Source organism: Hyperolius riggenbachi, chromosome 9 (assembly GCF_040937935.1).
Source record: "Hyperolius riggenbachi isolate aHypRig1 chromosome 9, aHypRig1.pri, whole genome shotgun sequence".
NCBI classification, from domain to species: Eukaryota; Metazoa; Chordata; class Amphibia; order Anura; family Hyperoliidae; genus Hyperolius; species Hyperolius riggenbachi.
Window position 1 is genome coordinate 35,421,699 of NC_090654.1, and position 27,777 is coordinate 35,449,475.

The window sequence follows — 27,777 nt, forward strand, 5'->3', positions numbered from 1 at the left end:
GTAGAAAAAAGCTTTGTGAATCCTGTCCATTCTGTTCATAGTATTCAAACTATGTTGAGCCTTATACTACATGGAAGTGGTAAAATTGGTCTGTGATTGGCCAATCAAAAATGGATGTGTATCTACCCTAAACACAGGTGAGCTGTGTGTGGGAAATGTAGCAGTGGAATGTTTTGTATCTGCTGGTAATATTGGTAGCATTTGTAGATGTAAAACCATTACCATGCATTGACATATAACCTCCATTCTCCTCCAGGAGTACCATTATCGTGCACCAATATACTGTATATCGCTCCCATCCCTAGGGTACAATCACTCTAACCTCACTGACTGTCAGCTTCCTTTAGGCTAGGTTCACACTGGGGTGTTGTGGTGAGTGCGCTGTAAAAACTGGATGGAACATTAGGGGAAAGTCTCATCAGGTGTTACATGTGCTATGCGATGCATTCGGTGGATCATATAGTACATGGAAAGTATGCTTTACTGCAACTGAAGGCGCACATTGTCTGGTACCGTGCAGCATGCTTCACGTAACGATGGTTTCCACCATACTGCAAATGTAAATGTACTGTTACAATATAATTGCATTGCGATTGCTATGTGATTATATTGGGTACTATTCTGTTTGCCGGACACAACCACCAGGTGGCGTTCATTACTATTTCCCCTCCAGGCCGCCATGGATAGTAGGGAAAGATGTAACTCTGGTGGAGTTTTATTGCCACCTAGTGGATGCGCCCGGCTAATGGAAAAGAACCTTCTATTGTTCCACGGAACAATATATTCCCTTGGAATGTATCAGCTCTGGAATATTCCCTTAAAGAGAACACGAGGTGTGTTTAAAGAATGTTATCTGCATACAGAGGCTGGATCTGCCTATACAGCCCAGCCTCTGTTGCTATCCCAACCCCCCCTAAGGTCCCCCTGCACTCTGCAATCCCTCATAAATCGCAACCGTGCTGTGAGGCTGTGTTTACATCTGTAGTGTCAGTCTCGGCTGCTCCCCCGCCTCCTGCATAGCTCCGGTCCCTGCCCCTGTCCCTTCCCTCCAATCAGCAGGGAGGGAAGGAATGCAGGCGGGGACCGGAGTTCTGCAGGAGGCGGGGAGAGCAGCAGACTGACACTATAGAGATAAACACAGCCAGCTCTGACAAGCTTTTTGTCAGCAGCGTAGCTGTGATTTATGAGGGATTGCAGAGTGCAGGGGGACCTTAGGGGGGTTTGGGATAGCAACATAGGCTGGGCTGTATAGGCAGATCCAGCCTCTGTATGCAGATAAGATTCTTCAAACCCACCTCGGGTTCTCTTTAATATGGAATATTCCCCTGATATGTATCAGCCTTCCCAGAGTCACCACCCCTTCCTCACTGTCCTATCACGTCATTCCTAGGATCACCTCACTGAATTATTAACCTTTTCCCAGAGGCATCATGAACCCATGCTAACAACTGAGCACTCCCAGTGGCATCATTACCTATCTTCCCACTAACTTCTTACCACCATTATCTCTCCCCAGGTACCATTTCCACCTCTCCTCTTCGTTGGCTTGTGAATGGGCAAAGATATACCCCTTCACTGTCATGTTTCCAGCCCCCAGGGTTTTCTATTGCCTCCCCTACCCTCAGTGACGTGGTACATGCTCCCCTGTGGACACCCACACTAAAACGTGGTTCTTCCCAAGGCCACTGCTGGTGCTAATTATTTAATTTTAATGTAATTATGCACATTTATATAGCTTGGCATGAGACAAATCAAAATCATCAGCTATAGTATTTGGTCCATTTTCAAGCTGCATTAAGGCCTCTTTTCCATGAACTGTTGATAGGCAGTGAAATGCCTCTCAAACTCTTACAACTGCTCACTGCTGCCTGGTAACTGCTCACTGCTGCCTTGCAACTGCTTGCTGAGCACACAGCTCAACAGTCTGTAGAAAAGAGGCCTAAGGCCTCCTTTCCACGAACTGTTGAGCTGTGTGCTCAGCAAGCAGTTACCAGGTGGAAGTAAGCAGTTATCATGCAGCAACGAGCAGTTACTAGGCAGCAGTGAGCAGTTGAGAGAGTTTGAGAGGCCGATCAGCGGTCCATGGAAAGGAGGCCTTAGGCCTCTTTTCCACGAACTGTTGAGCTGTGTGCTCAGCAAGCAGTTAACAGGCAGCAGCAAGCAGATGTGAGAGTTTGAGAGGCATTTCACTGCCTGTAAACAGTTAGTGGAAAAGAGGCCTTAAATAACAAAGTTTCCATGAGTCTCACTTCACAGGCCCGCTTTCAGGGCATCACAGGTCGTACTGCAGTACGGGGCCCAGGTGAGTCTGGGGACCAGCGAACAACACATGGGCCCCAGCTGCAAGTCTGTGACAGAATGTACAGACTGTCAGTGAGTGTTCGCTGTGTTTGCCTCAGCCGGCTAATTTTGCATTGTGATTCTTTTGATTTTGCCATTCTCATTTCAGTGAATGAAAATCGGAATCGCTGAGAAAATGCTGCATGCAGCGCATTTGCGAAGCACTGCATTGAGAGTCATTCCATAGGATTACATGTGTCAGAGTGCTTTGCTGATCGCCACCACCACTTTAAATATAGGAGGTTCACCTTAAATATGGGGTGAGATGAGTAAGGGGGGCCCAATAGGTTTTCCCAGTACGGGGCCCAGAAATTTCTAACGGCAGCCCTGTCACTTCAGGTGTACTTTAAGACATTTTACCGCAAGAGTAGGGATGATCTATGAAATGCAAATAATTCTGAGATGATGCAGAATTATGTAAATACATTTGCATGATGCTGCATCTATTTGGAGTTATTTGTATCTCAATGACCATCCTCACCCACAAGCATATTACACTGTTACCCCTCCTTCATTGGCATGTTACCACTGCAGGTCATTAGGACATTATTAGATTAACCATGGTGGTGATTGTACTAATTGATATCTCTGGCAGGTCCTGCATGCAGAAGGGGATGGCAGAGGACGTGCTGTATGACAAGAAGGACGGACTTCCAGGCGGAGACTCTCACGAGGAAACAGAGCCCAGCAATCTCTTGCAGAAACTGCGCAGTCGCATTACGTGAGTCACTCTACTTCACAAGTAGCTAACTGGCTTGGTTACATTGTGATTTCACAGTAAAGGGTGCTCTTCCCACTGTGCTGACAGTCTGTCAGAAACATTGGATTTGAGGTGTTGTGTACAAGTGAAATCTCTGCCGGGAGACTTGGGCACAGAATACAGCCAATATACGGCTTACCCTGCTCCTGCACAGGTCCCGGTGGCGTTAATTACTATTGCCCCTCCAGGTCCACGTGGATGGTGGGAAATTATGTAATTTGGCTTCCAGCTATTGCTGGCGGCCGAATTACAGTGTTTTAAAAGTAACGTCAGCTCCGTCTTGTGACGGTGCCGAAGTTATTCACCGAGCGCCGCTATAGCTGTAATTCCTATTACGCTGTATGGTGGCACCAGCTGTGCCCAAATCTCTGTTCCGAGATGTCAAGCAGCTTGCAGTGCAGCACAGGGTATTTCCACCTTTTGTGTAGTTAGCAGTACAATGTGTAAAACTGGTGCGAGGAAAACTGTATCAGTTGTTCGAAACTGCCAATCAGAATATTTGTTTGTCAGCATCTTAACCCTTTGCAATCTTTTTTTTTAATTGGCTGGGCAAATTTAGCCATTGGACTATTAAAGTGGACCTGAACTCAGAACTTCCTCTGTTCTCTAAAAGATAAGCAACAGTATAATACCCTTTAAAAAAACATTTCTTTATTAGCTCATACAAATCCTGCAATAAATCAGCAGTGTCTACTTCCTGCTTTTATTGAAGCAGACATAGGGTTAATATCCTGTGCTTAAAAATTAGCTGCTCTGCAGAGATTTCTCAGCTGATACAGCTGAGAGATCAAATGAAAGTTGGATTAGTCACAGATGAGGGGAAATTAGACAGGCTAAACTCTCTAAATACATACAGGGTGCATTTCTCAGTTTTCCTTCTGTCCTGTGCAAGAGTTCAGATCCACTTTAAAGGGAAGCTGTACTGAGTAAAAATATTTAAAATAAACACATGATGTAGATGCAAATGAATATTACATACTTACCTCGCCATCCGTTCCTCTCAGAAGCTCACCATTTTCTTATTACAGTGTTCCCTTAAATAAAGTAATAATAAAATAAATAAACCAGTTGCTGTCAGTTATATATCAGCTGCTGTCAGTTACAACTGAATGTGCAAGGTAATGCCCATGTGTCCCTATGGCTCAAGTGCTCGATATTACAGTTTAACAGTGTGCTGACCAGGAAGCTGTTATGGGGTAATAGCCATTTTCAGAATGGAGGACGGAGAATTCCATCGATCACAGTGGACAAATAGGACACAGGAGAGGAGAAAGAGATTGATGAGTAGACTACACAGGAGGTAAGTATGACCTGTGTATGTTAATTTTGACTTTTAATTTTCAGTTCAGGTTCTAATAATAAAAAAAAAAATAAAAGGTCTACTGGTATTTAGCCTGGAAGTACACGGTAAATGCTTGCCTTGGTTACTGGGATACCATTGCTGGTTACACAACTTTTGCCTAGGCATGACAGGAAGTAAGGGCATGCTTCAGTCTGGCATACATGTAGCTATAAAAACCAGAGGTCAAAGGCCTTCAAATTTTTACTGCAAAATCGTGTATTACTTCATGCGTCACACTTGGGAAGATTTCTGTCCATTTCCTGTCCTGCAGCTAAGGGTAGAGTTGTGAAACCACCACATAGAGGTCCAAAATGTAGCCTTCATAGCCATGTAATAATTTTTAAAGAGAACCTGTAACAAAAAAAAGTTCCCCTGGGGGGTACTCACCTTGGAAGGGGGAAGCCTCAGGGTCCCAATGAGGCTTCCCCGTCCCCTGTAGCTGCAGGCAATCCAGCGCTGGCTCCCCCGAAGTGCCCAGAAATCCTCCCCTGATAAGCACTGATTTATTTATCTTTCCTGGCTCCAGCGGGGACGCTGTTGCGGCTTTCCGCACGGAGATAGGTGGAAATAGCTGATCTCTGTCGGGTCCGTTCTACTGCGCAGGCGCAGGATACTTCCGCCAGCGCAGTTGAGCGGGCCAACAGCGATCGGCTATTTCCGCCTATCTCCGAGCGAAGAGCCGATCCTGCGCTGGAGCCGGGAAGGTAAATATTTACATCCCCGCTGTTCTGGGAGCTTTATTGCCGCTTCCGTGGGACCGAGGAGGACAGGGGAAGCCTCAATAGCATCCGGAGGCTACCCCCACCCGAGCTGAGTACCCCCCTGGGGAGGTTTTTTTTGTTACAGGTTTTCTTTAAGAGACTGGAGGGGAGTGGCTATGTGCTGGGACCTCATGTACAGCGCATGTACCCTGATATGTTTTTCAGCAGTTTTTATCATTATTGGAAACCCTTGCAGAGGCCAAAAGGTGGCAGTTTGGAGATATCCTTAGTTTGGTCATGTGTTGCAGTGTGACACGCTGCCTTTGACTGATGCTCCCTCCCTGTGTAATGAGTTTATCATCTATTTATCCCGTCCAATGAGTTTGTTGACCATCTATATTTATTTTTTTCACCAGGAAAGCTGTGCAGTCGAAAGTAGACAGTATACTGGTATGTAATGTGCATTGTTTGATCTCATATCTTGACCACTGTATATGTGACCTGTGAACTCTGACAGTGTTACCCCCAGTTGTACTTATTAAAGAGACACTGAATCCACTTTAAAAACTTGATTTTATCTGTTATTTAGCTTAAGGTATATGGCCAGTGCTAAAACTCTGCATTCCCACGGCAGAACAAGGGTTTTATAACCCCCCAAATCCCCGGGGCAAAAACCAGGGAGCTCTTCCTTGTAGAGGCAGAGCTTAGTGCTGTAGCTCTGCCTCTACTTGCTTCAATACCTTCTGATCGCCGCCTCTCCCCCACCCCTCTGTCTTCTTTCACTGAGAGGGGCGGGGGGGAGGCGGCGATCAGCGGTGATTGATGCTAATGGAGGCAGAGCTACAGCACTAAGCTCTGCCTCCCCGGGCAGCAAAATCCACAACTTTGAAAGTCGTGGATTTTTGCCCCAGGATTTAGGGGTTATAAAACCCTTTTTCTGGCGCGGGAATGCAGCGTTTTAGCACTGGCCATATTCCTTAACCTCCTCAGCGGTATGGACGACTATACACGTCCATCACCGCCAGAGGTCGCCGCTCAGGCCCTGCTGGGCCGATTTGAGCAAAATAAAAAGCAGCACACGCAGCCGGCACTTTGTCAGCCGCGTGTGCTGCCTGATCGCCGCCGCTCTGCGGCGATCCGCCGCGAGCAGCGGCGAAAGAGGGTCCCCCCAGCCGCCCGAGCCCTGCGCAGCCGGAACAAAAGTTCCGGCCAGCGCTAAGGGCTGGATCGGAGGCGGCTGACGTCAGGACGTCGGCTGACGTCCATGACGTCACTCCGCTCGTCGCTGTAATCAAAACAAGGAAGGCTGCTCATTGCGGCCTTCCTTGTTTATTCTGGGCGCCAGCAGGCGATCGGAAGAACGCCTCCGGAGCGCCCTCTAGTGGGCTTTCATGCAGCCAACTTTCAAACCCTCCCGCAGCCGCCCTGGCGATCTTAATAGACCGCCAGGGAGGTTAAAGGAGTCATCAGGGAATATGAAGAAAATAAGTGCTACTTACCCGGGGCTTCGTCCAGCCCCAAGCTCCCAGCATGTCCCTCGCCGCAGCTCCGTGGTGAGCCGTTCGCCTGTGAAGCTTCACGGTCCCCGGCGATGACGTCAGGCCGACCTGGAGGTCAGCCTGTACTGTGCCGCTGTGAGCGGCGCTGTCAATTTACACCACGTGGACTGGAGCGTACTGCGCCGTCATCGCCGGGGACTGGAAGGCAGCGGCAGCGAATGGCTGACGGCGGAGCTGCAGCGAGGGACATGCTGGGAGCTTGGGGCCGGACGAAGCCTCGGGTAAGTAGCACTTATTTTCGTTGTAATCGCCCTGATGACTCCTTTAAGCTAAATAACAGGTAAAATCAGGTTTTTAAAGTGGCTTCAGTGTCTCTTTAAATATATATATCCTTCTCAGACTGAAGTACTGTACAACAATATATCACATCATTGCATGAGACAGGACTGTATCTGCTACACATCTTATGGCTCATACACACTGGGTACGGCTGTCGCCCGTGTGTGACGCGCGCGCCCGAACCGTCGCTACTCTGAGCTGTCGCCAGGCAATTGACTTGTTCAATCGCCGGCAACAGCTGTCGCAGCAACTGACGCTAGTCCGCCGTGTGTATGCGGACTAGCGACAGCAACTCCATACACAATGTATGGAGCTTCCGGTGGGGGGAGGAACCTTCGGCGACAGCTTCCGCCGCGTCTCTGAGACTTGTAGACAGCTGTCGCACGGGCGGAGCTGTTGCCGGGCTGTCGCGCGCGCGTCCCCTATGCGCTAGCGACTAGCCACAAAGGTCCCCCGTGTGTATGTAGCTTTAGGGACCTATACCCGCAGACCCTTCCCCCGCCTAACCTAAAACTCTACCCTTATTGTGCACTTATGTATGCTGTGCCTGTCACTCCACAGGGCGATGTCCAGAAGTTGTCTGACTATGACAAGCTGTACCTCTACCTACAACTACCTCCGGGGCCCAGTGGACCTGATAGAAGGTACCGTCCCTCCACTAACTGAGAATATGGGGGAAGGGGGAGGGGGGGCACAGTCGTTTTATATTTTGCTCTTGTGACCCTCCTGGTTGCAAAAAAAAAAAAAAAATCACTTAGCTGTTGTGGTTCTCATGTTTTGTGTGCTACGTATATGTACTGTTAAATGGTTACTAGATAAGAGTAAATATTAATACGCACAAACCAGGGTTACCATTAGGCAACCACTGTAAAGGCAGGTGGGGAGATTTTCCTGACCTCACTCAGGAATAAGAAGTCGCTCTCTGTAGATGAGAAAAAGGGGATTCAACCCTCCACCCAGGGTGGACTCAATATTATGCAGGAGAACAGAGGCGCCAAGTGGATAAAAGGAAGCTAAATGAGCTTAAAAAACAAATTCTTGGTAAATAGAGGAGGTAGTGGTGGACTTACCTCCTCCAAGTAGACACACACGACTGTAGTAAAGACAGTCAATATATTTTATTTATGAACTCCAAATATGCAACGCGTTTCGCAGGTTTGATCCCGCTTCATCAGGCAATAACAACGGAGCAATAGCATATGTGGTCAGTAGAAGAGCCAGGCACCTCCATTGTTATTGCCTGATGAAACGGGATCAAATCTGCGAAACGCGTTGCATATTTGGAGTTCATAAATAAAATATATTGACTGTCTTTACTACGGTCGTGTATCTTTCCCACGATAAATATTCTCTCAAATAGATCATAAAGGGAGTCTGTATGGCGGATATTGTGGGGAAACCCCTCCCACAGTGTGATGTCATGACCATGGTCCTGACAGTTTGCTGTCTGTGAACCTTGTTGCATTGTGGGAAATAACAGCTTTTTCCAACTGCCAAGCAAGCAGTATCTTTCTCTGTGCATAGAACTCTCAGTAACCAATTCTGTACAGATCACCTGGCAGAACTAAAGATGTCACCACCAGTGATACATTTCAGAATATAAATCGGGGAGAGGAAATATTTTCCAGTGGACAAATACTGACTAAACAATCTATGTGATTATTGTAAAAAAAATAAAAAAAAATTTTTATTTTTTTTATTTTCACTGCAGTTCCTCTTGAATAATAAGACTCTGTCTTTTCAGTCTGGATGTAGGCTGTGTCACTACAGCGGAGCATATGCACGCCTGTACCTGGATCCGGAACCACCTGGAGGAGCACACAGACACCTGCCTGCCCAAGCAGGATGTATACGATGCTTACAAGTAAGTAGAGTGCAAGCTTCTGGGTTACAGACCTGTGGCTGAAGCCATCATGAAAGCAGGAGTTATTCTGTTCTATTTTACAGTTTATAAAAAGTTTTATAAAATAGTTCTTGGCTTCCCCCACACTTTTTGCCTCTGTTTAGGTATAGAATACTTATAGATTGGTCTTTTGTTAGCGATGATCAGTGAGATGCTGATATTTCTGGTTGCATGTAAAATGAATGCAAATTTGTATGCAGCCTGGAACTGGCTAATTGTAAATGAAAGGAAACGCATTTGACTGGGCTGAATCCACGCTGCATACAATTTGCATGCAAGCCGGAATCCTAAGCAATCCCACTGACCATTTGTACTGCTGCACTGATCACTGCAGATCAGTTTTCATGGGCTGAGTGACAGCAGATGCAATCACACAGGTTGCAGGTTTCTACGATTTTGCTCCAAATCTATCAATTTGTACTATGCTGTCAACAGTAAAAAAGGAGGGTAGCTATCCATTGATTTTAATTGGATCAGCTTACAAATCCGATCTAAACCGCACTGCTTTTTTTTTTTTTTAGAATTGGACTTCTGAGGGTTGAGTCAGTTGGCGCTGCACTGCCGAATGTAAACTCACTGTTGGTACAGTTGTATGGGTGTGGTCACTTAGCTGCATTGTGATGGATTTACGTTATCCAAACCCACATTCTACAGTGTGTCCCTGGATAATGTGTGCAATGAATTATGTGGTCAGTGGTGTAGGGATAGCCATAGCAGCCATAATTGTGGCTATGGGGCCTTACGCCACTGGGCGCTCAGTTCTGAAGGCAGAGGAGTTCTCTTTTTTTTTTTTTTTTTTTTTTTTTTTTTTTTAAATACCCTTCTCCCAACTTAACCTCCCTCACCCACAACATCCATGTACAACTTGGGTCCCCCCATCACTATGGCTGTAAGCAGGTGCGGGGGGGGGGGGGGGTAGTGTACTATTTACCCTTCTCCCAACTTAACCTCCCTTACCCACAACATCCATGTACAACTTGGGGCCCCCCATCACTATGGCTGTAAGCAGGTGCGGGGTAGTGTACTATTTACCCCCCCCCCCCCCCCAAATCTGCTGTGGTGAATGAAAACCTCCCTGGCTGGCCCTGACAATAAATCTTTTGTTCCAGCCAGGGATGAGTGTGTGCTAGAGCGCCACTGCACTAAAACCCGTCATCAGTGCTGCCTAAGCCCTGCCCACTTGCTCGGCCCTGCCCATGCTTCTGCCTGACCCCACCCATAATCCCGCCCATATGTTAGACCATGGCCCCTGCTCGATGCGCTGACGTCATCTGGACTGTACTGCGCAGGCGCAGAACTACTGCTAGGGCACAGGATGGCTGGCAGGGGCTGCAGGAAGCCCCAGGTAAGTAGCTCTTTTTTTTTTTTTTTTTTCCCTCGGATATTCCCTTTAAGATGAGTTGTTGTTTTTTTAGCCACTTTTTACATTTGCAGTACCGATGTAAAGAAGCAGTAATTGCTTCAGTCGCATCAGTCCGAGTCTACTGCGCATGCGCAGAAGACCCAGACTGGACCCAACTGAGCCAGTTACTAGGGCTGATCGCGACTGAACGGCACACCACGGGAGGATGGGGCGGGAGGAAGCCCTGGGTAAGTATCAAATCTTTACTTTCCGAGGTCTCTGGTACACTTCAAGGTTCTGCCTTGCGCTCTGCTTGGCCTAGAGTCTAGACCAGGCATGTGCAAACTCTGCCCTCCAGCTGTTACGGAACTACAAGTCCCACAATGCATTTCCCTTTATGAGTCATGACTGTGGCTGTCAGACTCCTGCAATGCATTGTGGGACTTGTAGTTCCTTAACAGCTGGAGGGCCAGGTTTGCCCATGCCTGGTCCAGACATGAAATAATTTGAAATACAATACACTATTAAGAAGAGATATCTTGCTTGTTTCAATGTCACTGAGTCACATTCTTACAGAAGGCTCTACACTTCCTGTCTTCCCAGGCGTCACTGTGATAACCGGTGCGGACGGGCACTCAGCGTGGCCAACTTCGGCAAGATCATTCGAGAGATTTTCCCCAACATAAAGGCCAGACGACTGGGAGGTCGAGGCCAGTCCAAATATCCTTTTGTGTGTGTGTGTTTAGATAAATATTAACGTGTGTGTGTGTGTGTGTGTGTATACACTACTGCACTATGTGGATGCTTGTGTTCCCATTGGAGTGCACAATCTGAAGGGAGAAAAGGTGGACACAAGGGGTAAGGGCTCTTTCACACCAGAGCCCACTTCTGGCGTTTTAACGCAAAGTCTATACTTTGCGTTAACCAAGGTAGAAGGAAAGTCCATAGACTTTCCTTTTACCTTTCACACCCGACGCTGCGTTTCGATACGTTGCGGTACGACGCGTCCCGGCGCATTTTATCGTCGGGAATCGGCGCTTCCCCTTCGGGGTAATTAACTACCACCGCCGCTACTCAGCGTCGCACCGGAGTTTCCCGACGACACGCCGCAACGCGTGCAGGAGCCGTTCTCCTGCACGCTTTTGGTGTGTAACGAGCCTAAGATGAGTTGCTAAGCTGCATGTATGATAACACTGTGTGCGCTTTAACCTCTTGAGGAGCAGAGGTTTATACCCCTCCCCCCCCCCCCCCCAGTGACCAGGCCATTTTTTACAATTCGGCACTTTGCAATCGGGCATACAACTTAGCACCCAAATAAATGTTACCTCCTTTTCTTCCCACTAATAGAGATTTCCTTTGGTGGTCTCTGGTTGCTGCTGCGATCTTTAGTTTTTTGTTTTTTATTATTATTATTATTATTATTAATAAAAAAAAATGATCCTATTAAAAAAAAAAATCTTTAATTCCCCCCCCCCCTCCACATGAGTTCCAGACTGCGATGCATAGACTACAATACACATACCGTACATAGGCATCAGCCTATGATGAGGATTAGATTGTGAGCTGTTAGGAGGGACAGTTAAGTGACAGAGCTAGCTGTACAGTGGTGCGCTAGATCGCAACCCTGTACACATATTTGCTTTTTTTTTTTTTTGTTAAATTCAGCCTGCCAGCTCAGATCGCGGCTGGCAGGCTGATCGCGGCATCCCCCTGTGTTTACATGGCATGATCGAGGAAGCCACTCTGCAGCTGCCATCCTGCGTTAGGCGGTCGCAGAGTGGTTAATGACTAGGTTGTATAGCTGAAATGGCTTAGCTCAGTGGTTCTCAACCTGGGGTCTGCGTACCCCTGGGGGTACATCAGTACCTGTCAGGGGGTCCCCCAGGGGCCGCGGACAAAATGGCGGAGAACCGATGCATTGGCTGTTAAATCTCCCCCGTAGCGCCGCGCTATGCCCCATTCACAGGCGCTCGTGCAGGAGATGTGTAGTAGCCTAGCTTTCGGATTGGCCCAAATGCTGTCTGTCACAGCAGCGCTTGCACCCGCCCGCACCACCATCGCGGCCAATCGGAGCTGCTGCTGTGACAAACCCCTTGATTACACTATTACAGTTAATACAATTCATACAAGGGTAGGTGTCGTCAGCACGGTTAGAGAGAGGCTGACGTGCCAAATTAGAACCCAGATCAGCACTTACCAGTTTGTCTCTAAGTGTCGGTGCCCGCTTGTATGACATCAACGGAGGAGCCTGGAACTCCAATTACGGTGTGTAGCCCCAGCAATCTCACCACTATGTATATTGAATTGGGATACAAATGGAATTCTTTTATTTTGTCCCCACCTATGGTTTAGATTGTCGGTTCTATCTTTCTGCATCCTCTGTCTAGCCCTGCTCAACACTTGCTGGGGATATTGTCTTTGAAGAAATCTCTGTTCCATCTCATCTAATCTCTGTTCTCTCAGGGCTGGTGCACACCGAGCGGCTTTTTGGGCGTTTTCAGATCCGCTTGCGGCTGCGGATCTGCTTGGTCAATGTATCTCAATGGGGTGGTGCACACCAGAGCGGCAGGCGTTTTGCAGAAACGAAAAATGCCTGGGTGAGGCATTTTTTTGGATTGCGGATGCGTTTCTGCCTCAATGTTAAAGAGACTCTGTAACATTAAAAAGATCCCCTGGGGGGTACTCACCTCGGGTGGGGGAAGCCTCCGGATCCTAATGAGGCTTCCCACGCCGTCCTCTGTCCCACGGGGGTCTCTCCGCAGCCCTCCGAACAGCCGGCGACTGTGCCGACTGTTAGTTTAATATTTACCTTTGCTGGCTCCAGCGGGGGGCGCTGTGGAGGCTTTCCGTTCCGAACTACACGGAAATACCCGATCTCAGTCGGGTCCGCTCTACTGCGCAGGCGCCGGAAACTTGCGCCTGCGCAGTAGAGCAGACCCGACGGCGATCGGGTATTTCCGTGTAGTTCGGAGCCGACAGCCGTCAGAGCGCCTGCGCTGGAGCCAGGAAGGTAAATAATGACGTCACCGCTGCCCGGACTCCACGGAGGGCTGCAGCGAGACCCCTGACGGATGGAGGACGGCGTGGGAAGCCTCATTAGGATCCGGAGGCTTCCCCCACCCGAGGTGAGTACCCCCCAGGGGATCTTTTTATGTTACAGATCCTCTTTAAGTATAGGAAAAACGCAAACCGCTCTGAAAAACGGCACTTCAGAGCGGTTTTGCAGGCGTTTTTGGGTACTTATCCGTTAGCCGGGCGCATCCTCTAGGTGGCGACAAAACTCCACCAGTTACATCTTTCCCTACTATCCATGTCGGCCTGGAGGGGGAATAGTAATTAGCGCCACCTGCTGGATGCGCCCGGCTAACGGATAAGTACCCGTTTTTGTTACAGAAGCTGTTCAGTAACAGCTTTACTGTAACAATATATGAAATCTACTATACTGAAAACCGCAGCAGCAATCCGCAAAACGCTAGCAAAACGCCTCATAAAAATAAAAAAAAAGCGTTTAAAAATCTGCTAGCGTTTTGCGGATCTGCTAGCGGGTTTTGGTGTGCACCAGCCCTCAATTGTGTGTCCTCTACGGCCTAGTGCACACCAAAAACCGCTAGCAGATCCGCAAAATGCTAGCAGATTTTGAAACGCTTTTTCTTATTTTTCTGCAGCGTTTCAGCTAGCGTTTTGCGGTTTTGTGTAGCGGTTTTGGTATAGTAGATTTCATGTATTGTTACAGTAAAGCTGTCACTGAACAGCTACTGTAACAAAAAACGCCTGGCAAACCGCTCTGAAGTGCCGTTTTTCAGAGCGGTTTGCGTTTTTCCTATACTTAACATTGAGGCAGAAACGCATCCGCAATCCAAAATCTGCAGCAGCCCGGGAGTATGCGTTTCTGCAAAACGCCTCCCGCTCTGGTGTGCACCACCCCATTGAAATACATTACCCTAGCGGATCCGCACCCGCAAGCAGATCGCAAACCGCAGAGGAAACGCTCTGGTGTGCACTAGGCCTACTATACGGCTAACCAGGAATTGAGAGAATTGTGTTAGGCGGGTGGAAGCTGTCATAGCACAGCATTGAATTGGTGTCTGAGGGTTTTTTAAAATGTCCATGTGGACTTCTATATGTAGGTCAAACTACTCAGCCTATGAAGGCCAGACTAGCAGCACATAAAAGTACTATAAGAAACAAGTGTAGTGAATTGTCTGTCCCTTCACACTTTATGCAAGCGGGTCATACAGTGAGCCAATTGAGGTTCCAAATATTAGACCATGTACCACCATTGAAGAGAGGTGGCAATAGGATTAAAAGGTTATTATATAGAGGATAGACTCGATACACTAGAACCCTGTGGCATGAATAGGGAATATGATATGCAGCCTTTAATGTCCTATTTATCTATATGTACAATCTCACCCTATGTATATGTTATCTTTTATTGTTTATTATTTTTTCTTCTTTCTTATTTCACTACTGACATTTTCTCTGATTTGGTGCCTAACATTGCTTGGGTACAATCCTGATGCACATGGAGAATCTGGAGCGACGTTTTAGGTGCATCGGCCAGTGTTGAAATCACGTGCGCACTGACATCTTGACCCAAGGAGGCGGTAGTTTCTGCCGCTCGCTTTGCCGGCAAAGTCTCCCATCTGGTCCGCCTCTACCTAGGGGCGTGACCAGAGTGAATCCATCTGGAGACCTGCGGCTGATTGGTCGGCGCAGGTACACTGGGGGATGCGCTGTCGGTGTGTCTCTAGTAGTCTTGTAATGCGGTATGGGTAAATCTACATCAGCACTCATTTTGCGTAGTACCAGTTAAGTTCCCCATTAGGTCCGCGGTGTGCTGCAGGAAGGGGATTGGTCGCTATAAGCGTGCAATAATGTGATTGGTTCTTACTCCATGATGTTATATCTATCTATATATATATAATAGAGTAAGTGCCTCAACCTTCGAGCAAGAAGAAGAAGTACTTTGCATGAGAAAATGTATGCGTGCTCAATCACCAAGTTTTAGGCTTCTTTTCCACGGACTGTTGAACTGTGTGCTCAGCAAGCAGTTACCAGGCAGCAGCGAGCAGTTACCAGGCAGCAGCGAGCAGTTACCAGGCAGCAGCGAGCAGTTACCAGGCAGCAGCGAGCAGTTACCAGGCAGCAGCGAGCAGTTACCAGGCAGCAGCGAGCAGTTACCAGGCAGCAGCGAGCAGTTACCAGGCAGCAGCGAGCAGTTACCAGGCAGCAGCGAGCAGTTACCAGGCAGCAGCGAGCAGTTACCAGGCAGCAGCGAGCAGTTACCAGGCAGCAGCGAGCAGTTACCAGGCAGCAGCGAGCAGTTACCAGGCAGCAGCGAGCAGTTACCAGGCAGCAGCGAGCAGTTACCAGGCAGCAGCGAGCAGTTACCAGGCAGCAGCGAGCAGTTACCAGGCAGCAGCGAGCAGTTACCAGGCAGCAGCGAGCAGTTACCAGGCAGCAGCGAGCAGTTACCAGGCAGCAGCGAGCAGTTACCAGGCAGCAGCGAGCAGTTACCAGGCAGCAGCGAGCAGTTACCAGGCAGCAGCGAGCAGTTACCAGGCAGCAGCGAGCAGTTACCAGGCAGCAGCGAGCAGTTACCAGGCAGCAGCGAGCAGTTACCAGGCAGCAGCGAGCAGTTACCAGGCAGCAGCGAGCAGTTACCAGGCAGCAGCGAGCAGTTACCAGGCAGCAGCGAGCAGTTACCAGGCAGCAGCGAGCAGTTACCAGGCAGCAGCGAGCAGTTACCAGGCAGCAGCGAGCAGTTACCAGGCAGCAGCGAGCAGTTACCAGGCAGCAGCGAGCAGTTACCAGGCAGCAGCGAGCAGTTACCAGGCAGCAGCGAGCAGTTACCAGGCAGCAGCGAGCAGTTACCAGGCAGCAGCGAGCAGTTACCAGGCAGCAGCGAGCAGTTACCAGGCAGCAGCGAGCAGTTACCAGGCAGCAGCGAGCAGTTACCAGGCAGCAGCGAGCAGTTACCAGGCAGCAGCGAGCAGTTACCAGGCAGCAGCGAGCAGTTACCAGGCAGCAGCGAGCAGTTACCAGGCAGCAGCGAGCAGTTACCAGGCAGCAGCGAGCAGTTACCAGGCAGCAGCGAGCAGTTACCAGGCAGCAGCGAGCAGTTACCAGGCAGCAGCGAGCAGTTACCAGGCAGCAGCGAGCAGTTACCAGGCAGCAGCGAGCAGTTACCAGGCAGCAGCGAGCAGTTACCAGGCAGCAGCGAGCAGTTACCAGGCAGCAGCGAGCAGTTACCAGGCAGCAGCGAGCAGTTACCAGGCAGCAGCGAGCAGTTACCAGGCAGCAGCGAGCAGTTACCAGGCAGCAGCGAGCAGTTACCAGGCAGCAGCGAGCAGTTACCAGGCAGCAGCGAGCAGTTACCAGGCAGCAGCGAGCAGTTACCAGGCAGCAGCGAGCAGTTACCAGGCAGCAGCGAGCAGTTACCAGGCAGCAGCGAGCAGTTACCAGGCAGCAGCGAGCAGTTACCAGGCAGCAGCGAGCAGTTACCAGGCAGCAACAAGCTGTTACCAGGCAGTAGTGAGCAGTTGTAAGAGTTTGAGAGGCATGTTACTGCCTATCAACTGTCCGTGGAAAAGAGGCCTACCCTAGCAAGTCTGGCTTTGCAAATCTGGCCTAATTGGCTATTCATGAGGCAATGCTCATGCAAATATGCATTTGCTTTTGCATGCCAAACTATGCAGGGTCAAAAAACCAATACTGCAAAGCGGTCTCCCTGCTACATGCCAGTGATGAGCGAAAATGCAAAAATTTGTTTCGATAAATTTTTACCGAATTTTCGCCTAATTTCGTTTTGACAGGCAAATTTTCCATCTAATTTTTTCACGTTAATTTTCGCCTAAGGCCAGTCATTTTCGCATTACTTGCGTATGATTGCGGACATTTTCCACATAAGGGCATTAGCGCCCGCATTCAGAGAAGTTTCTTGTGCATTATTGCGGGCATTTTTCCGTATAAACGTCCGCATAGATTGAATTTCCATGCGGATTATTGTGGACATTTTTCCGCATAAGGGCATAAGCATCCGCATACAATGAATTTTCGATGCTGGTCGAAATCGCAAATATTTCTGAAGATTCTCGTGAAAATTCGCCAAAAAACGAAAACCGGATTTTCGAGGCGAAAATTCGCAAGCAACACTGCTACATGCTACATTAGCACTATCCAGGAGCGCCATGGGGAGGATTCCCAATGCCCCCCTTTTATACAACCGGGGGGACCACAGGGTCCCAGGCTCTCTCACTGCCTGGGAACCACAGCGACACCCCGGAGGGGGAGGCGCAGGTGACCCCCCCCCCAAGCGTGGCCAGCGTCGGGGAGAGCCGTCCACACCCACCTCCCAATATTAAAAATAGGCACTTACCTTAACGTCCATTGCGTTCTGCTACATGCGCATTAACTTGGGGGCACCACATGAGAAAGGAGTGAAGCATGGGTCACCCCGAGCTTTAGAGCTCAGGGCTGGCTCACATACAGCACTCCAGAGGGGGGGGGGGGGGGGAGGACAACTCACTCCAGGGCTCACACCACCGGAGCAAGCCATCCACCACCTGCCTCCAAAGGATACAAACTGCAAAAAATGCTTTCCATGAGAAAATTAATGCGCATGTAGCAGAACGCAATGGACGTTAAGGTAAGTGCCTGTTTTTAATATTGGGAGGTGGGTGCAGATGGCTCTCCCTGGCGCTGGCCACGCTTGGGGGGGTCGCCTGCGGCACCTAGCCTCCCCCTCCGGGGTGCCGCTGTGGTTCCCGCGGTCCCTCCGGTTGTATAAAAAGGGGGCATTGGGAATCCTCCCTGTGGCGCTCCTGGATAGTGCTAATGTAGCATGTAGCAGTGTTGCTTGCGAATTTTCGCCTGTCATTTTCGCATCGAAAATCCTGTTTTCGTTTTTTGGCGAATTTTCACGAAAATCTTCAGAAATATTTGTGTTTTCGACCAGCATCGAAAATTCATTGTATGCGGATGCTTATGCCCTTATGCGGAAAAATGTCCATAATAATCCGCATGGAAATATAGACTATGAATGTATTTTGTAGGTACTGATCTTTTGCAGGAACAGATCTTTTGCAGATAATGATCTTTTGAATGTGTACAGCAACTTTGTGTGCAGCATCTTGCAAATATTTCTATCTAATGGGGAGTGCAGCTCAATAGAATAGACTGTGTAGGTGTGGCTCTGATACTACATGGAAGGGGGTAAAATTGGTCTGTGATCTTTCATTTTTCCAAAGACTTTTATCTGATGTGTGTACCCACCTTTATTCTTCTTGCTTCAAGGTTGAGGCACGTACTCTATTAGATAGATAGAAGATGCGGCGTATGCTACGACGCGGGACGGCTAGTACTATTTAAACCTGTTGAGCGTGTTATGTTAGACACTGACATCTACTTAAAAAAGGAGGTATACCCTCCGAAACGTCGTATGCTGAATATGTCTGTGTCTTTCTAAATAAAAGAGCATTATTAATACTTGGATGGTGCCGGTCTTCATACTTCTACAATGGACTATTGAGTCAGGAGTGCTGCCAGACTCTTAGACCAAGGCACATCATTGCTAAGCTACAAGAGTGCTGTCTACCAAATACTTTTACAAAGGCTAGCGAGTATCACACAAATGTAGTAAACCTTTCTGGAGTTTATCAGAGCTGAATTAATTGTTGAGAATTCTAATTCTGGAGGGTAAGATATTATTTATCACACCACTGATTTTCTTTGTGTTGAGCCTCCTGGTGGATATGACCAGCATTCTCCACCAGGAATTGTGTGCAGCTTTAGCTTGAAGACAAGCAGGAGAGCTGAGCACTCCCCGGCGTGAACTGTAAGCCAGTCATAGGGCAGCCACAACAGATCCTCTACCTTCTGTAGAATCTGCTGCGAGTATTGTGCAACAACTGTATACAGCATTATGCAGCATTCTTTGCACTATTGTGAAGGGAAATGTGTTTCAGCAGAATGGCATTTGATTTATCAATATTCTCTGTACAGCGCTGCGTAATAATAATAATCTTGTCTCCTTAACAAATAAAAACATATTGTTACAGTGGGCTGCGGAGGAAAAGCATGGTGAGCATGCCACCGCTGCCTAGCATGGATCTGAAGATGACCGAGAGTGTAAGACCATCTACACCAGTTTCTCCTCCACCTGTATCCGTGCCAGTGTCTGCCCTCCTCCACCTGTATCAGTGCCAGTGTCTGCTCTCCTCCACCTGTATCAGTGCCAGTGTCTGCCCTCCTCCACCTGTGCCGGTGCCTGCCCTCCTCCACCTGTATCAGTGCCGGTGCCTTCCCTCCTCCACCTGTATCAGTGCCGGTGTCTGCCCTCCTCCACCTGTATCAGTGCCAGTGTCTGCCCTCCTCCACCTGTGCCAGCCCTCCTCCACCTGTGCCGGTGCCTGCCCTCCTCCACCTGTGCCCCACCTGTGCCGGTGCCTGCCCTCCTCCACCTGTGCCGGTGCCTGCCCTCCTCCACCTGTGCCGGTGCCTGCCCTCCTCCACCTGTGCCGGTGCCTGCCCTCCTCCACCTGTGCCGGTGCCTGCCCTCCTCCACCTGTGCTGGTGCCTGCCCTCCTCCACCTGTGCCGGTGCCTGCCCTCCTCCACCTGTGCCGGTGCCTGCCCTCCACCACCTGTGCCGGTGCCTGCCCTCCTCCACCTGTGCCGGTGCCTGCCCTCCTCCACCTGTGCCGGTGCCTGCCCTCCTCCACCTGTGCCGGTGCCTGCCCTCCTCCACCTGTGCCGGTGCCTGCCCTCCTCCAGCTGTGCCGGTGCCTGCCCTCCTCCACCTGTATCAGTGCCAGTGTCTGCCCTCCTCCACTTGTATCAGTGCCAGTGTCTGCCCTCCTCCACCTGTATCAGTGTCTGCCCTCCTCCACCTGTGCCAGTGTTTGCCCTCCTCCATCTGTGTCAGTGTCTGCCCTCCTCCACCTGTGTCAGTGTCTGCCCTCCTCCACCTGTATCAGTGCCAGTGTCTGCCCTCCTCCACCTGTATCAGTGCCTGGGTCTGCCCTCCTCAACTTGTATTAGTGCCAGTGTCTGCCCTCCTCCACCTGTGCCGGTGCCTGCCCTCCTCCACCTGTGCCGGTGCCTGCCCTCCTCCCCCTGTGCCGGTGCCTGCCCTCCTCCCCCTGTGCCGGTGCCTGCCCTCCTCCCCCTGTGCCGGTGCCTGCCCTCCTCCACCTGTGCCTGCCCTCCTCCACCTGTGCCGGTGCCTGCCCTCCTCCACCTGTGCCGGTGCCTGCCCTCCTCCCCCTGTGCCGGTGCCTGCCCTCCTCCCCCTGTGCCGGTGCCTGCCCTCCTCTCCCTGTGCCGGTGCCTGCCCTCCTCCACCTGTGCCGGTGCCTGCCCTCCTCCACCTGTGCCGGTGCCTGCCCTCCTCCACCTGTGCCGGTGCCTGCCCTCCTCCACCTGTGCCTGCCCTCCTCCACCTGTGCCGGTGCCTGCCCTCCTCCACCTGTGCCTGCCCTCCTCCACCTGTATCAGTGCCATTGTCTACTCTCCTCCACCTGTATCAGTGCCAGTGTCTGCCCTCCTCCACCTGTATCAGTGCCAGTGTCTGCCCTCCTCCACCTGCGCCAGTGTCTGCCCTCCTCCACCTGCGCCAGTGTCTGCCCTCCTCCACCTGCGCCAGTGTCTGCCCTCCTCCACCTGCGCCAGTGTCTGCCCTCCTCCACCTGCGCCAGTGTCTGCCCTCCTCCACCTGCGCCAGTGTCTGCCCTCCTCCACCTGCGCCAGTGTCTGCCCTCCTCCACCTGCGCCAGTGTCTGCCCTCCTCCACCTGCGCCAGTGTCTGCCCTCCTCCACCTGCGCCAGTGTCTGCCCTCCTCCACCTGCGCCAGTGTCTGCCCTCCTCCAGTGTCTCCATTCTTCCTCCACCGGTGCCAGTCTCTCCATTCTTCCTCCACCGGTGCCAGTCTCTCTATTCTTCCTCCACCTGTGCCAGTCTCTCCATTCTTCTTCCACCCGTGTCAGTCTCTCCCCTCTTCCACCCGTGTCAGTCTCTCCCCTCTTCCACCCGTGTCAGTCTCTCCCCTCTTCCACCCGTGTCAGTCTCTCCCCTCTTCCACCCGTGTCAGTCTCTCCCCTCTTCCACCCGTGTCAGTCTCTCCCCTCTTCCACCCGTGTCAGTCTCTCCCCTCTTCCACCCGTGTCAGTCTCTCCCCTCTTCCACCCGTGTCAGTCTCTCCCCTCTTCCACCCGTGTCAGTCTCTCCCCTCTTCCACCCGTGTCAGTCTCTCCCCTCTTCCACCCGTGTCAGTCTCTCCCCTCTTCCACCCGTGTCAGTCTCTCCCCTCTTCCACCCGTGTCAGTCTCTCCCCTCCTCCACCCGTGTCAGTCTCTCCCCTCCTCCACCCGTGTCAGTCTCTCCCCTCCTCCACCCGTGTCAGTCTCTCCCCTCCTCCACCCGTGTCAGTCTCTCCCCTCCTCCACCCGTGTCAGTCTCTCCCCTCCTCCACCCGTGTCAGTCTCTCCCCTCCTCCACCCGTGTCAGTCTCTCCCCTCCTCCACCCGTGTCAGTCTCTCCCCTCCTCCACCCGTGTCAGTCTCTCCCCTCCTCCACCCGTGTCAGTCTTTCCCCTCCTCCACCCGTGCCAGTCTTTCCCCTCCTCCACCCGTGCCAGTCTTTCCCCTTCTCCACCCGTGCCAGTCTTTCCCCTCCTCCACCCGTGCCAGTCTTTCCCCTCCTCCACCCGTGCCAGTCTTTCCCCTCCTCCACCCGTGCCAGTCTTTCCCCTCCTCCACCCGTGCCAGTCTTTCCCCTCCTCCACCTGTGCCAGTCTTTCCCCTCCTCCACCTGTGCCAGTCTTTCCCCTCCTCCACCTGTGCCAGTCTCTCCATTCTCCCTCCACCAATCTTTCTATTCTTCTTCCACATGAACCAGTTTCTCCATTCTTCCTCTACCTGTGCTTGTCTGTCTTACTCCTCTTTAACATGTAACAATTTCTGTTCTTCTTTCAGCTTGCCAATCTACTTTCTTTTTTTACTCCGCGTGTCAGACGTTTTGCCTCCTCCTCCCATGCCGCCCATTCCTTCTCCTCCCATTCCAGTCTACCCTTTCCTTCTGCCATACCGGTCTACCCATTCCTTCTCCTCCCATGCCAGTCTACCCATTCCTTCTTTTCCCATGCCAGTCTACCCATTCCTTCTTTTCCCATGCCAGTCTACCCATTCCTTCTTTTCCCATGCCAGTCTACCCATTCCTTCTCCTCCCATGCCAGTCTACCCATTCCTTCTCCTCCCATGCCAGTCTACCCATTCCTTCTCCTCCCATGCCAGTCTACCCATTCCTTCTCCTCCCATGCCAGTCTACCCATTCCTTCTCCTCCCATGCCAGTCTACCCATTCCTTCTCCTCCCATGCCAGTCTATCCATTCCTTCTCCTCCCATGCCAGTCTACCCATTCCTTCTCCTCCCATGCCAGTCTACCCATTACTTCTCTTCCCATGCCAGTCTACCCATTCCTTCTCCTCCCATGCCAGTCTACCCATTCCTTCTCCTCCCATGCCAGTCTACCCATTCCTTCTCCTCCCATGCCAGTCTCTCTGATCTTTCTCCACCAGTGCCAGTTTCCCCCTTTCCTATTCACCCTTGTCAGTCTTGGCTTCCTTTTCCACCTGTACCAGTCTCTCCATTGCTTATTTACCTGAAGTAGTCTTTCACTTACTCCTGCAACTGTGCCAGTCTCTGCCTAACGCCTTCACTAGTCTCTGTTTCTCTTCCACTTATGCCAGTCTTTCCCTCCAGTTGTGCAGTATTCCTCCTTATTCTTCATGCATGCCAGCTTCTTTCTTTCTCTTACACCTCACATATGCCCTCCAATACTTCCCTTCCTTTTCATGCCCTTCAGCCTGTGCCACTTTCTTTCTTTTTTTTCTTTCTACTTGGGATAGTCTTTCCTTTTCTCCCCACTTTCTCCATTAGTGCCAGTCTCTCCTTTTCCCCGGTCTGCCAGCAGCACCCTCCTACTACCCCTATGCGTCCCTTGCACCCCGCCACTTGTCACTTTCTCTGCTTTTGACCTTAGTGATTATGACTTCTGTTTTTTTTGTTTTGTCAGTCGGAGCTCACAGATTTGGTCCAATCCTACAATAACGATGTGATCAATGCCTCCTGCGCCCTTATCTGTAACTGGGCAGAGAAGATTTTAAAGAGGTCGTTCAACAACGTTGTGGAAGTGGCCCAATTCCTCATCCAACAGCACATTATTAACCCCCGCAGTGCCAATGCCGAGCTGGTCCTCTCCATGGTCCTATCAGGTAATGGCAAGCAGTGTGGCTTCTACCTTCCGCCTTTCCTGCAGCTTACAGTCAGATTTTGTTGTCATATTAACATCCCTTTTTTTAATTTCTCATTTTTGTTGCAGAAAATTCACAGAGCAGCGTGCAGAAGGTACAGAAACAGCCGGCGGACATACCCGGGAACAAAAGGCCGCCCTCTCCCGACGCCAGCACAGCGGACTCATCAGCTAAGGTGAAGGGAAAATTCCACAAGGCCTAGTTTTACTTCTGAGCTCCAGATATATAGCTAAACGTTCCACTATTCGCATAGAGGGGGTTCCAGCTTATGTGCGCTTCATTTATACATTTTTTAAATAACACAGTGGCCAACATTGGCTGCATCGTTTGCTTTCTTTGTTTCTTGTAGATGGGGATGGTATGAGCGATGAACAATGATCAGAGTATTATCTATCTGTGCTAATTGATGTAAACGAGGCCTAGAACATACAGGGGGACTAATTAGGACGTAGAATCTATGTCCTGGAACTTAAAGCAGTTAAAGGACAGCCGAGGTGACATGATGAGATAGACGTGTATGTACAGTACCAAGCACACAAATAACTAGGCTGTGTTCCTTTTTCTGCCTGAAAGAGTTAAACATCAGGTATGCAAGTGAGTTTCTGTCCGGGTCGGACTGGATCAGACTATAGCATACCCATCACTGATGAGTAATTACAGCCATAAAACACTTTCCTGTCAGTAAATGGCTTCTGAGAGCAGGAAAAAGATAAAAGGGGTCAATAATTCATAGATTTTAGCTCTGGCATACTTCAATGAAGGTGTCATTGAGCAGAGACAATGAAACAGTAAAAACTTAAAAACTAGATGTAAATATAAAAAACTGTGGGATATCTTAAAAAAAAAAAAAAAAAAAAAAAAAAGCATTTGAGGAGGAGGATAGATGCAATTGTTTTTCTCATCAGATTAGTTTCACCTCGGATGTCCGTTAAGGTTGTAGTTTGAGTTTTCTTAGATGGAATTTGTTTAATCAAAACAATTGTAGCATAGTGTTAATGTGTGTCCATCACTAGACTGCTATGTAATGTAGTCAAGTCGGAGTGGCTTATAGTACAGCCCCTCCCCCCGAAGGGACATTGGTGCTGCTGTGTCAGGGTTATATGAACAGATATTGGGACAGGTTGAACTTATATATATATATATATATATATATATATATATATATACATATATATATATATATATATATATATATATATATATATATATATATATTAAACCATTCTTTCTTTTTTATGACTGGAATAAGTAATAATCATCTATATCTGAATAAAAGGGAGACATGTGGAGAGCCCAATATAGTGTAGTATGTACTGGAAATGTGGGAGTGAAAGAGTAAGTATGACGTTATACTCACAAGTCTGGGTTACCATCAAGGTAACCACTGTATAGGCAGGTGGGGAGTATTAGACCTGTCCCCACTCAGGATTAAGAAGTCACTCTTTGTAGTTCGGAAGAAAGGGGCCAAATCCCCTCCACCAGCGGTGGACACTGTAGTTATTTCAACAAAAACAATTTACATACTCTGCACTTGTCTGGAGTATGTTAATAAATTGTTTATGTTGAAAAAACCAACAGCATCTTGTGTATACCTTGGAGAGGTAAGTCCACCGCTAACCCCTCAATTTTTTAAAGTTTTTACTTCTTTTTTACACTGGCGCCTCTGTACAACTGTATAATCATCTATATTTGTCAGGTTTAACGTAGTCATCCAATTCTCCCTGTGAATATATTCAATATATTGTAGTAAATCTCATTGTTCTCTTAATATTAGAACAAGAAGACTTCCCCAGTCACACACCCTGGCAGCCCTCCACAGGTAAAAAAGCGACCACCTGAGCCGCAGAAGACAGCCAGCAGCCCACAAGTCGACGCCTTGGTGGCCAAACTCCCGATCCTTCTACCCCGTCTTCCAGCAGAAGAGAAGTTCCTCAGTTCCAGCCCCCCAGTTCGGTTCACCCCTCCTGTACTGACTTCCAGCCTCCTCCCCGGGCACCTGAAGGTGTCACCTTTGCCATTCACTGCTGTTTCCTCTGGAGTGCCGCTCACTGTGACCACAGGGGTGAATGGGACAGGACTTGTCTCTCAGCCAGTGGGCCCGCCAGTCATCAGCATGATCCTTCCTGATGTAGTCAATCTGGAATCTCATACCTTGCCTAAAACCAACCAGAATGGTATCAAAGAGTTGGCGGGAGCTGGTGGCACAGCTGAGAGCAAGGTGGTAAAACGACTGGGGTCTTCCACCACTGCCTCATCAGAAGAGGGGCTGTCCAAAAGAAAGAGGGGTCGGCCACGAAAGATGGACACTCAGATAAATGTTAACAAAACGCCCTCCCAGCCCAGTGCTCCATTGGGGAGGGTTGTTGTCACAGACACCTCTGGCCTAACTCAAACGAGGGACAGCAACATAGGCCCAGCCAAACCAGCCGGTCCATCAGCTTCCGTCCCACAAGAAAACCTCTCCACATCGCTCGTTACAGGTGAAAACCTGATCCTGAAAAGTCAACCAAAGGCACCGGAGGAATCGCATCTTTCAAGGCCCTCTCCCTTACTGGTCGAGACAAAAGAAGCTCAGTCGGTTTGTGAGCTGAAGGTCGAAGTTGTACCAAACCAGGTCAGCGTTATCCAAGATGGCAGGCAGAGCTTGGCACAGCGGACGGCAAGGACAACAGAGAGCCAGAGGACAAAGAAAGAGGAAAGGTCCACACAGGATGAATCAGAATGGATTAGGGTGCAAATTGATTGACTTTCACCTCACCCTCGCATGCCAGTCCTTGTACCCCGATCAAAACGAGTCCGCCCTTCCCCCTGACGAGCCGGGAAGACCTCTGTGTTTAGGACGGGACAGAAATATGTCTGCAAAGCAGATGCGTCAGGGGCTCGGGAGCAGGAACAGAGCCATAACTTCCCTTTCTCGTTTATTACTGCAAGTGACATATCACTAGATATCGCAGCCCCATCAGCCACCTGAGGAGCGTACAGGACTCTAATACCCCCTTAGCCCCTCCCCTGTCCTCCATGTTTGTATTATTTGTCAGTTCTTCACAATTCATAAAACAGAAATTTCTTACAGACCACATCTGGATGCGTTCTTATTTCTGTGTGGGCTGTAGGGATAATCCATGATTAAAGAGACACTGTAACATCAAAAACATCCCCTGGGGGGTACTCACCTCGGGTGGGGGAAGCCTCCGGATCCTAATGAGGCTTCCCACGCCGTCCTCTGTCCCACGGGGGTCTCGCTGCAGCCCTCCGAACAGCCGGCGACAGACCCGACTGTCAATTCAATATTTACCTTTGCTGGCTCCAGCGGGGGCGCTGTGGCTGCTTTCGGCTCAGAAGTAGACGGAAATACCTGATCTCAGTCGGGTCCGCTCTACTGCGCAGGCGCCGGAAACTTGCGCCTGCGCAGTAGAGCAGACCTGACGGCGATCGAGTATTTCCGCCTACTTCGGAGCTGACAGCCGTCAGAGCGCCTGCGCAGGAGCCGGGAAGGTAAATATTGACGTCATCTTGTACGGAGGGCTGCAGCGAGACCCCTGAGGGAAGGAGGACGGCGTGGAAAGCCTCATTAGGACCCTGAGGCTTCCCCCACCCGAGGTGAGTGCCCCCCAGGGGACGTTTTGACGTTACAGATTCTCTTTAACAAATACTTCTGAATTTATGCAAATGTATGTACATTTTATGCTATTATATGCAGCTTGAAATTGGACCAATCAATTTAAACCTGGGTGGGACATGATTGGTCCAATTTCAAGCTGCATATATTTGCATAAAAAATTGCATAAAGTTGGAAGTGTTTGCATCTATTTGATCGTCACTAGTGGGTTCTTTTTTTCTAGAAAAACTGACTGGACAGCGATTGGGGTTACTGCCTCATTATCCCAGCTTTGTCTCCCAGTGCAAAAATGTTGCTTTCTTCAAACAGAAATTATTTGCGATTATTCAGGTTGGAGTGAGCAAATGAGGTCTCCCACAATCCATCACGGCTGATTATGCAAATCATCCTTTGTTGTCCCTGGTGGCTAAACACTCCTACAGAACCGCTGGAATGCAATGATGTGTCAGCTTGTTAATTGTACAGAGCCACAATTATCCAACATGCATACAGTTTCTAACTGGCTGGTCCTCAACAATTCATGGCATGGATTAATGTGGCTCTATAGGGTAGGACTTGAAGCACCCAGAGTTACAAATTGCCCATCAAGCTGATGGTGAAGCAGAACTCCTGGGAGTGTG

General features: G+C 49.8%; 1 protein-coding gene across 1 annotated transcript; it reads left to right on the forward strand.

The window, feature by feature from the left end:
- On the forward strand, window positions 1-26,610 carry RFX5 (regulatory factor X5). Its single transcript, XM_068252472.1, has 10 exons — window positions 1-137; window positions 2,936-3,061; window positions 5,560-5,593; window positions 7,543-7,625; window positions 8,726-8,845; window positions 10,830-10,946; window positions 19,277-19,358; window positions 23,301-23,499; window positions 23,607-23,713; window positions 25,313-26,610. Exons 1-10 carry the CDS (start codon window positions 115-117, stop codon window positions 26,282-26,284), a joined length of 1,863 nt encoding a protein of 620 aa, XP_068108573.1. The 5' UTR covers window positions 1-114; the 3' UTR covers window positions 26,285-26,610.
- The last annotated feature ends 1,167 nt before the right edge of the window (window positions 26,611-27,777 follow it).